Consider the following 12,536-nt stretch of genomic DNA (forward strand, 5'->3'; position numbering starts at 1 on the left):
CACCTGACCTGGCTCCTAGTGACTTTTGGCTTTTTCCAACAATGAAAGACACTCTCCGTGGCCGCACATTCACCAGCCGTGCTGCTATTGCCTCAGCGATTTTCCAGTGGTCAAAACAGACTCCTAAAGAAGCCTTCGCCGCTGCCATGGAATCATGGCGTCAGCATTGTGAAAAATGTGTACGTCTGCAGGGCAATTACGTCGAGAAGTAACGCCAGTTTCATCGATTTCGGGTGAGTAGTTAATTAGAAAAAAAAATCGGAGGCCTTAGAATTTGAATGCACCTCGTAGAGTGTGAAGTACACAGGTGTGTAAAACTTATGGAAGAAAGTAACTTTCACATTGCCAAGTAACATAACTTGATCTTGATGAAACTTGGGCCATACACAGAAACGACTGCTACATAATGCCACTGAAAGAAGTGTGCAATGAGATGAACAGAAATTACACTGTTTTTCAGAGACAATAATTGTAATGAAGTCACCATGATTTATGATGGTGCTCTGAACATTATGAATGGCTGAGCATGGTTTTTACAAGGACGAGTGATAACCACAGACAACACTGCATGTTCTCCTTTGTGTTTCCATGCTGACCACAAGGTTGGTAAGGAATTCTTGTGATAGGACATTCCATTCATCGACCAGCATGTCTTTCCATGTGAGGGTTCTTAGTGCATCCAGGAACTTTGTCAAACATAATCATTCCGCTGGTCCAGATGTTATTGTTTGAGAGGCATCATGGATGTATTGACCACCAAATCTTTGAACACAGTGTACTCACCAGTTATCAGGATAGTATTAGATAAGTTGAGCTGTGTTTCAACTGAGATGTCAAAAAACTTACAGTGCTAGACCAGGTTAGATACTCCAGCACCATTAGGTTACAACCTGGTCATCTGCTTTATGGTAACAGTATGTTAAGTCAGTCAGGTAAACATGTAAATGAAGCGAAGCAAAAAGGGTAGTTTAAAATAGGTTTCCTCAATATACAGGGTATGACAGATAAGAACCTAATTGTTAATGAATTTTCCAATGAAAACGTGTTTGATATCTTATGTATAAGTGAACACTGGTGCAAAGAGGAAGAACTAGGTTAAAAAGTACTGGATGATTATACTTTAGTTAATTGCTATAGTAGGAAACACCACTTGAATGGTGGAGTAGCAATATATGTAAAAGCACCGCCTACACAAAAGTATAGTAAGCTAGATCTCAACACTCCCTTTGAGGAACTGCACTTTGAAACATCAGTTATAGTAATTGAGTGCCTTAAAATATTAGTAGTAGTAGTCTACAGGTCAGCTAGTGGAGACCCCAGTATCTTTCTTGAGAAATTTAACGACCTATTAAAGTCCCTCTGTACACCAAAATGGGAACAATATACTATTGTCATTGGAGGGGACATCAACTCAAGTTTTGATATTCTGCAGGACAAAAAAACTGTGGCAGATTTCAAGAATGTACTTAGGCAATTTAACCTACCACGGACCTTGCTTGTCTTGATAATATACTTACAAATATTAATAGAACTCATATGTCTTCAGATGTAGTTAGTTTTCATTTCTCAGACCATAATACAGTATATATTAGCCTTAGCAATGTAACTCCAGATTGTTCCAGCCCAAAAGCTAAAACTGTACCATGAGACCTAAGAACAAAGAGAGGATAGATACATTTAGACTTGCCCTCACCTGTATCAGTTGGGATGCCCTATTTAGTAGACTACAACATTGTTCCTCTGACATTGTTTTTACTGAGTTTTCCTCTACATTTTTAAATACATTTGAAAATAATATTACTTTGAGAAAATGTGCTCTAAATATTATGGATAGTAGTTGTTACAAGAGAAGGAAAAACAGGGAATGGTATACTCCACAGTTAGGGCAAATGAAAAACACTATTATGCTCTATTCTGATATGTACAAGAACAGAAAATATGAACTACATAAAGAATTATATTCCAGAGCTAAGCGTAATTATAGACAGGCTATATAATACAGCCCTCATTGAAAAATCTAGAAATAAATGCAAAAAAGCCTGGAGTATAATTAACTCTGTGGCACACACTAAAGGAAAAGACGTTATGCCATATCCCCAGATGAATTCAATAAATTCTGCGTCCAATCTATTGAAGAAATATGCAGCTCAATAGACAAACCTCCAGAAAATGCCCTTAACTTCATCGATAACTATTTTCAAAGGCCCCGCCAGAGCATTTTCAACTTCACAGAGGTGTGTACCAATACAATTCTGAAAATAGTTAAAAATTTCAAAGCCTCAGATAGCGTTGATTACTATGATTTATCATGTAACTTATTGAAAGATATTATTGACTGCATAATTGATCCCTTAACCTACTGTGTAAATAAATGTCTAGCTGAAAACAAGTTTCCTGATGTACTAAAAATATCTAGAGTGGTCCCAGTATATAAGAAAGGTGATAAGAACTGTCCTGCTAGTTACAGACCAATATCGTTAACTCGTGTTTTCTCAAAAATTCTCGAAACAATTATGTATAATCAAGTTAGCACGTATTTAGATAACTTAAACTTAATAAGTGACAAACAATATGGATTCATGAAAGGTAAATCCACAACAGATGCTATGGATTCTGTTGTAAAATTTGTTCTGGGTGTGTTTGAGGCTAGGGGATTTGCTCAGGCTACATTTTGTGATCTGAGCAGAGCGTTTGACTGTGTGGACCATGATACTTTACTGAATAAGCTATCCTATTATGGTTTTGCTAACAGCAGCATAAATATAATTAAATCCTTCCTTGAGAACCGCCAACAAGTTGTATGCATTAACAGGGAGAAGTCATATCTGATTAATGTTAGGTCTGGCGTGCCACAGGGCTCAGTACTTGGACCTCTATTGTTTTTACTTATGATTAATGACCTACCATCTTTTGTAAACCCTCACACAATAATGTATGCCGATGACACAACTTTTTAAAATAAAAGCTCAGATTTAAACACACTAAAAAATGTAGTTAAAGATACCCTCGCTCAGAGTTCATTATGGTTTAGAGCGAACGGTTTTCTACTAAATGAAAGTAAGACCCAGGCACTTTCCTTTAGCTTAAGAGAGAATCATGACTTAGAAAGTATATAATTTATAGGTGTTACAGTAGACAACAAGTTGACATGGGAACCACACGTCGAACATTTATCTGCCAGACTCTCAAGAGTTATCTATTTAATTAGAAACTTAAAAAGATATGTCCCTAATAGTTATATAAGATCAGCATATTTTGCTTTCTTTCAAAGTATCATACCATATGGAATCTTATTGTGGTGCAATAGCAGTCACGTAAAGGGCATTCTACTTTTACAAAAAAAAAATAAAAATAAAAAATAGTAAGAATAATAACCGACTCAGATATTTTAGAACACTGTAAACCCTTGTTTGTTAAATTGCAATGCCTGGTGGTAATAAACTTGTACATCTATAATGTTCTATTGTATGTTAGGAACAATATTTCAAATATATCATTAAGAAGGGATGTACGTAGCCATAACACCAGGAACAAATCATGTTTAGATGTACCATATCAAAGACTATCCAAGTCACAGAATTCATATTTAGTTCTTGGACTTAAGTTGTACAATGAGTTAAGTATAGATTTAAAAGAGTTACCTGTCAATACCTTCTAAGCTAAGTTGTACAGAATACTAGTAAATAATCCTTTGTACACAGTAGACGAATTTTTTGAAACTGAAAATACTGTCTTTCAACACTGTATCTAGCGGATGGCCTTATGTAATCCAAACTAAATTGTATTTGGTAATTAATGTTAAAAATGTAAGTTATCTTGATGTTGTCTATTGCTTTATGAGCTGAACGACGATAAAATTTGATTGATTGATTGAGTGTTATTGTGAAACTGTACACCTTCCTCATGTTCAACTTTTTAGGGATGCATTCAGCTGTGACCTCACTTTTATGGATCACAATAAGTAACCACATCAAACTGCACAGCTGGAGGAACTCTTGTGGACTGGCCTCCTGGTTCCTCAAATTTGAATTTCGCTGAGCACATATGGGATTCATTGGGAGATGTATTGCAGCACATCCACACACACCAGTGACTACCTAGCTGCTGACAGTGATGACGATGGAGGAATGGGAAGCCCTATGATGAGAACTCCCTACCAATATTTTCGCCATAATGGGAGCATATTGCAGAACATGCTCTGCCGTCTATAGTGATTACACACCCTATTAACAACCGTATCCCACCTTTTATAATGTCAAGGGGATCACTATAAACTTTATTGACTTCAGTGTAATTATTGTTTTTGAATAAAAGTGTCATTTCTGTTTGTCTCTTTCCACATTTCTTTCAGATACCTTCTGTGCCATGCTGTAACAATTATTTCTAAATATAGCCCAAGTTTCATCAAGCTATGTTACTTGGCAATGGCATGTCATGGAAAAGTGACTTTCATTCTTAAGTTTTCCACGTCAATGTACGTAGTCAGTGATATTATTAACTTATTCCAAGGCATTGACATTTGACACTAGGAGACTGAAATAACTAACACATGGATAATTTACTCAGCTATGATTAAAATGTAGTCCACAGTATCAGAGAAATATGTGAAGTGCATAATTTATGAGCGGAATCATACACAAACAGAGTCTCAGGAGAACTGAGTGTTATGGCATAAAGTTGGTAACATCTCTTTATCTTAAAAAACAGGTTCTCACAGCCTTAAATAGTGGCAGAAAAGAGAAAAGTGATTGTTTTTCTTGAAGAAGAAAAAATAATTTACAGCTGATGAATGATGCTAAAATAGATATGTAATATTAAATGTAATTTAAGAATCCACATAATGAGCAAATAATTTCATCCATGCCACCATAGACACAAAGAGATAATGAGCACAAGAATTTCTTGGTATACAAGTGTCACAGTTTATGATTTGTTCTGTCACCAATAAAATTAAATCAGCAGATGGCATCTTAGATTTGGAAAACTCTTCATAGTATTAAGTGGGTGTGGAGACAAGATATTTGACAACAAAGAGAACTTTGAAAACTCATTTCCATCCTTTTCACTTTAAACTTACCTAAACATTTAAGGCTCTTTTTGGCTGATCTACTTTCAAAGCAACATGCACATATAATACATTCTCAGCAATTTGAATGTAAGCTGCACTCAAACTAGCTCTGATGAGGCCATCATTAGCAGATTGTCATTTCTCTAGGAATAGGATAAGAGTCATTACTGAGAACTGTTATTTAATTATTAAGTGAACAGAAGCTGTCCTCTCGCCTATGTGATATATGGAACAGACTGGATGAAGTGCAACACTATAATCTGCTAAGGCACTGAATGGGTGTCACTGTCACTATAAAATACATAACTTGTCTGATTAGACAGAGATAGTTGTGGAACAGCACAGCATCCTTAACATCGCCAGGGATGCCTGAGTGTAGAAAGGTTGGGCTCTGTAACAGGAATGTCTAATGAAACTTTCAATTATGGGGGAGAGTGTTGTATCTCGGGAGAGATATCAGACCTTTACTTCTTGCCAGCCCTGCAGTAGAAGTTTAATATATTTTCTTATTCCATTTGTAAATTATGGAATTCATTTTTTATGTGGTGCACTCTTCTTTTGAAATTGAAAATATTATGAATCTGCAGCTATATCTACTTCTACGATGTAGGTAGCAGTAGGTACTGGGAGATGAAGAAGCTTGCACAGGATAAAGTAGCATGGAGAGCTGCATCAAACCAGTCTCTGGACTGAAGACCACAACGACAACATCTATGTCTACATTTACATCCATACTCTGCAAACCACCATAAAGTGCATGACAGAGGGTACGTCATGTTGTTAAGGTTTCTTCCCATTCCATTCATGTATGGCGTGCAGGAAGAATGATCATTTTAATGCTGTAGTTATTGTAATTTAGTCCTCACAGTTCCTATGTGAGTGATATGTAGGGGGTTACAGCATATTCTTAGAGCTCTCATTTAAAACCAGTTCTTCAGACATTGTTAGTAGGCATTCTCGGGATAGACTCTGCTCTGCCACTTCAGTTTCCCCAGTATTTCTGTGACATTCTCCCATGGGTCAAACAAACCTGTGAGATATCATGCTGCCCTTGCCTGTATAGGTTCAATATCCCCTGTTAGTCCTGTTTGGTGTGGGTCCCACACACTTAGGCAATATTCAGTACATTACTCTGCTTACATTTTTTGTGGCACTTTCTATCTTTTCCATGTTGTTCTTTAAAAATGTTAATATCTGCTACTGGTGCAGTAAAAGAGTTCAATAATAAGTTTTAAAGGTTCTCACAGATTTTGGCTAACAGATCAAGTACTTTCCTAGCTCTTATACTTTCAACTGATCTTGGTAATATACGAGGGTTGGAACTTTAATAGTGGCAACTATTTATTTACAGCTCGTACAAAATAGATATGTGTTTCAAAACTTTACTGACCTTCAAAGTAGTCACCAGCATTGTGTATAACTCGCTGCCAGTAATGTGGAAGTCGTAGGATACTCTTAGCACTGCCAGTTGTGTATACAGTTTGAGCTGTGTGGTCTATTGCCCAACAAATTTGTAGCAGTTTTGAAGTGAATGCCATGAAGTGTTTCCCTCAATTTAGAAATCATGTTGAACTTATGAGGACTTAAGTCAGGGGAATAAAGTAGGTGGTATAGCACTTAGCAGCCGCATCAGTCAAACAAATCAGTAACAGCTTGCATTTTATGTGCTTGAGCATTGTCCTACAAAATGATGGTCAGGTGCTGCAGGAAGTGTCATCACTTCTGTCTCTATGACGTTCATTTTTTTAACACAACCTATGACCAGCTTAGAGACAGAAGTGATAACATTTTCTGCAGAACCTGACCATCATTTTGCAGGACAATGCTCAACCACGTACAGTGCAAGCTGTTAATGATTTGTTTCACTGATGCTATATCACCTACTACACTCCCCTGACTTAAGCCCTCATGAGTTCAACTTGATTTCTTAACTAAAGGAAACACTCCACGGCATTCACTTCAGGACTGCTACAAATTCATCACACAATAGACTGCGCCACTCGAACTGTCAGCACAACTGGCACTGTTAAGAGTATCCTACAACTTCCACATTGCTGGAAACAGGTTATACACAATGCTGGTGACTATTTTGAAGTTAAGTAAAACTTTGAAACATGTGCCTGTTTTGTACGAGCTGTGGATAAATAGTTGCCACTATTAAAGTTCCAACCCTTGTATGTCTGATGGTGATGTAATTCCAGTGGCTTTTTTGTTCTCGAATCATTCAGTTCTCTTGGAAATTCTAAGAACATTATTATATCAAACATTCTCTCCTCTTTAAGCCCTGTGTCTTGTTCTGTTACATTATGGCTAGTTCCTCAACTTCATATTTAGGTGTAATGTATACCACTCATATCCTGTATCATTCATTATGGCTAATTTTATTTTAACACGGTGAATGAAGACAACTTTGAACCATTATGAAAAGATATCCACCATCAGTGGTGAAAGCAAATTGAGGATCTATTCATGTATTAACTACACCAAAGTGCAATCAATTAAAGAAGGTTAGGCTCTCATTGATAGCATGATCATGTAGATAGAATATTTGTTCAGCTGCAGAAGGGTGGGAAATGAAGTCATTCAAGATATACTCACAGGAATCATTCAGGCATTTATCAGAAGTGATTTAAGAAATGTGGAAAACTGAATAGTCAGTTGGGGACTTGAATATTAAAGGTAACAAAAGGGCAATGGTAACTGTAGTAAGAACTATAAAGGGTGAAGAAAAATTGTGACACGAAATTTTAACCATGGATATCTGATGCCAGAAGGAACCAAACTTACTAGTGTTGTGTAGGCTGACAATGCACAATTTTTAAACTATGGAATCTTCGGGCCACTTGCCCTGATTGGCCACAGGATAGCCCTGTAGCTGGATGCTCTGGACAACGCATGACCATCAATGCTTTGCTGTCCAGAGATCGTGATATATCCAAGGCAGCCCACACACTCGGTGGCAGCGTGCCACTCTGGGGGTGAATCTGCCGGGGTCCCTATACATCCATTGTAGTTTCATGCTAAGATGTACCAGGAACAAACCCGTCAACAGCTGTTACTTCATTCCAAAAGTCTTTTACAAATTGTGTCAGCCCTGGAAAGGGCCTTTTCCATAGCTAGGACATTGTTTACTTAAAGCAGGTGCTTGAACTGGCAACCCTCTGACATGGCACAAGCTTGGTAATGTTGAATGGTGTTTTGCCAAACTCTTTCAAAGATTCCTGACATTGCCTGATGTGGCATGTTGAATGCAATCCATTAATTCCTCTTCATTTCTTGGTGGTTTGCATCTGGGTGGGTGAACTAGAACCTTGAAGAATCCCCACAGGAAAAAGTCCAGTGGCGTGCGACCTGGTAATTGCACGGGCCATGTCCTACAAGCAGCTCTGCCAATTATCTGGCCATCGAAGAGTTCATTTAAATATCCAAGCACAGCACAACTGTTATTTGTGGGCATCCCATCATGCTGCAACCACATGCATAGCTGTATGTCCAGGAGAACATCTTCCAGCAGTCTGGGTAGAGTTTCTTGCAAAAAGTGAAGGTAATTTGCCTCGGTAAGTTGAGGAGGTAGATGGACCGGCACAATCAGATGGTCACCCACAATACCTGTTCAAATGTTTAGTGAAAATTGTTCCTGGTCTCCATGGACATACGTGATGTGAGGATTTCCCCTTGTCCAGTAAAGAACATTTCGAGTCTTGTAGAGGCCATCCTGATGGAAAGTGCACTCACTGGTAAACAACACAGTGGTGGGGAAGTTTGGATCTTGTGCAACATGCTGCAGAAATCACCGGCAAAACCCTAACCTGTGTTCATAGTCCACCACAGGATTTAGATCTTGGACAGGTTGGAAACTAAGTGGATGCTGGCTGTCATCCCTCAAAACCTCTAGACTAACTGATGAGTGACCCCCATATCATGTCCAACTGCTCAAGTACTTGTCGTAGGTGCTTCCTTGAAGTGCTCTAGAACAGTCTCTTCAAATGCAGCATCCCATTGTGTTTGACAAGTTCCAGCTTCACCATGAAATCCCGCTAACAAGCCTGTTTCACCAAGTCAGCGGTGAATTGCTGTAAATATTTGCGAGTGTGGGTAGCGTCTTGCTGGGTACTGTTCCTCATACAACCATCGAGTTTCGTATCCATTACCATTGGCTAATCCATAAACAAAAACAATATCTCATTGTTATTAAAACAAATACTGTGCCACCATGATTACTTAATGACTAAATTGCAGGTGAAGTGTGTGCTCTGAAGCGAAGCTTATGTGTGAATGCCTCTGACGAGAGGTGGAGACAAACAGCAAGACCTGTGTGCATATCACGTTGGGGCAGTGATGAGGCGAGGGATGTATGTATGTGTGAACAGACAACCATAACCCTGCCTGTCAACCGACAAATGGCAACAGGGCAATCCCATGGCTAAACGGAGCGCATAGCACCAAGTTTCCATGGTTTAAAAATGGTGCATTGTCGACTTACACAACATTAGTAATTTTGGTTTCTACTGGCATCAGCTATCCAGGGTTAAAAATTTCATGACACAATTTTTCTCCACCCTGTATATGTGACAGTTCCTAGGTTAGTGAGGGAAACTGAGATACACTGAAAAATTCACTTATATTCTTTTATTTGTGGGACAGAACGTGCACATCAAAAAAGAATTGCAGGACTCCAGAGACCTCTTTAGGTCCTCCATCAGGGTGATATTTTTCTTTCCCATCCAAGACATCAGCCCTACATAAATTATTATTATATTTTGCCTATCTAATAGAGCCTATGTGGTTGAAGTAAGGCATTCCTCCAAATTGAAATTGACTATATGTGAAATTACTTGTTTCAAAGTATAAAACCACCAGATATTCTGAAATAAATGGGTCATGCACCATCATAAGTTGCATTAGGAAGTCTCCTTTATTTATTGATGGTGACTAGTTTTGCACTTGTGTTCATTCTCAAACCATCCATCTTTGTAATGAATTAATACAGTTAAGTATGCATGCATGGAACAACCACATCAAATAATCCAAATGGTAATGCAGATACCTTATCATACAGTATGTATGATAAAGTTCTGGTCTTAGTTCATCTCAGGCATGCTGGAGATCTGTGAATCAGCTTTTCAGTTTCAGTTTTCACATACCTTCATATCTCCTTCTTGAGGAGGCCTACTGTGTTTCACCAATTATCGTTATATATATTTTGACTGTAGTTCTGTATTATCTCATTTTACTTTTCAGGGAAAAGAAAATGTCCTCTGCTTATGCATATCTAGACAATAACTGGAAGTTACGTGCCCAAAATGAAGTACTGGAAGATCCTGACAAAGTTGTGGACAATATTTCAGCTCTGAAGAACCTTCTTCGAGGTATGCTTCTGATTTTTTATTAGTTTAACTTTGCAGGAGTTAGTAGAAGAGTAGTTTTATTTAAAAACATATTTGCAAACAAACAAACTAGCATAATTTATGTTGACCAGTGTAATTTGTGAAGACATTCTCAGCAGCCAGCAGGTGATTCAAATGTGCTAAAGATAATAGTCTTAGTTTATGAGCAAGGGACATAGAAATGTTGTTTGTGATCAGAGGAAATTTATTGACTGAAAGTGATTTGTGTGTGTCTCTGGCTATAGGTAATGAAGAATACCATATCACAAAAGATTAACTGTGTGATATTTCAGGTGGATGCATTACAATCAGATTTTGTTTGTAGTTATACCTTTCCAAGTATGCACCATATCCTAGGCCTGACTTCTCCAGCCAAATTGCTTCAAACTAGAGAGTGTTTGGAAATTCCTCCTTCAGTCTTCTGGGACTAGTACATGGGCTAGGTAGCTAATAGTTGATCCCTTGTCTTGAGACCTACATCTTTTATAGGTATGTACCCTCTAGAATGAATATATAAAACAATGTATTCAACTCTCCAATGTTTACTGGATAAAAAAGTGATAACAATGTACCTAGAACTGTGATTCTGGCACTTGCTACATTTGCAAACATTCAACTAGTGTGGTAATACCGTCCATTGATAAGAAGTGTTATAGTAGTCTGATAGGATGGAGACCTGTCAGTGGAAGTAGATGTAAAATGTGTATTGTGACATGTGAATACAACATGTTTCATATGTACCTCAGCTCTGAATTTTGTTACCATATCAGTTGGCTATATATGTTGAAGCAATGAAAAGGACAGTAGATTTACATAATTCGTCCACACAGAAAATAACACAAGAAAGTGAAGAACATTATTTTGCATGTCTGTAACATGAAATGATTCATCTCCAGACATGGGTTCCTTTTCACACCTGTATCTACCAAAGCCATATATGTGATCTATAAGTTCATAAGGGAATTTAAAAACATCATGTGCATCAACAAGATCGGAAATGAGTTCAGTTTATTTTAAACCTGCTGTAATCATCCTACAAGTTTTATTCTGCTGTCAAAAGATGAAGTCCTAGAGAAGCAGAAAGATCTGAGCAAGTGCAAATTTAATCGGTTTGTTGAAGATTTGAAGATACTGAGGAATTGTCCACATGCAACTCAGACTGATAGTCATATATTTTTACACACTACCACTATTAGCTACAGCAATTGCAGAATCATTTAGACAATCTACACTGCATAGGGAAGTCATATACCTTGCACAAAGTAATGGGAGAGGGAGATGACATTATCTTACTAAGACTTGATTGGGGGAAATTTTGGTTCATACAGCTGTTTAGAGTATCTCATATAAGATAGTATGCAGAAGTAGAGGTATCACAAGGAAGCATTTTCAGTGGGAAACTGCTAACACATCAGAATTAGGGAAAACACATGAATCCATTGCTTTAATCATTAAGTCATCTCATTCAGTATGACAAAAATGAGAATATTGGCTGTTTCCCTTAGTGCTCAGCTCTATTGCAGGAAAATGGCAGATGTAATATTTCATACCTGAGGTCACATACCATAGAATGGGGTGAAATGGGACATGCAGGGGTGATGTAGAACATTACATTACCTTTGCTGTTTTCTTGGTGCTGACATCTAGAAAGTCGGGCTATAGTGCCATCTCTGCCAGTGTCATCGTAACTGCTGTCTGCTTCTCATCTCCTGTGCAGCAAGCTATGTAAATTTAAGTATTAACTGTGTTTTTCTTACTTGCCACTTCTTTTTCCATGTGTTTTTGCTTTTAGGAAGTTTTAATTTTTGGGTACTAGTAATAGTGTTCCATAGATTTCGTGTTTGTTTTGAATACAGTCCAGAGACAGGTAGTGCTTATTTTCATTGTTTCCATCAAGAAGTGTCTAGTCACCACAGTTTAGTCAGCTATCAGCCGCCTTTAGTGAATTAGCAGTCTAGTTAAAAGTTGATTACTTAACTCTGTACAGTAAATTGTTGATTTCTTAGGATGGATAGGATGTGTGACTGCTGCATATGGACGCAGGAGGAGCTGGCCACTTTTTGCAAACAACTGAATTTACT

General features: G+C 37.8%; 1 protein-coding gene across 9 annotated transcripts in view; it reads left to right on the forward strand.

The window, feature by feature from the left end:
- LOC124774929 (clavesin-2-like) overlaps window positions 1-12,536 on the forward strand; it is a 253,203-nt gene that overhangs the window by 108,023 nt on the left and 132,644 nt on the right. For all 9 annotated transcript variants that reach the window (XR_007015575.1, XM_047249613.1, XM_047249614.1 and 6 more), the window contains exon 2: window positions 10,310-10,437. Coding sequence is in view for 8 of the 9 variants with exons in the window: in XM_047249613.1 (XP_047105569.1) it covers window positions 10,320-10,437 (118 nt within the window). In the remaining variant the exon portion in view is untranslated. The remainder of the gene's footprint in view (window positions 1-10,309; window positions 10,438-12,536) is intronic.

Source organism: Schistocerca piceifrons, chromosome 2, assembly GCF_021461385.2.
Source record: "Schistocerca piceifrons isolate TAMUIC-IGC-003096 chromosome 2, iqSchPice1.1, whole genome shotgun sequence".
Taxonomy (NCBI): Eukaryota; Metazoa; Arthropoda; class Insecta; order Orthoptera; family Acrididae; genus Schistocerca; species Schistocerca piceifrons.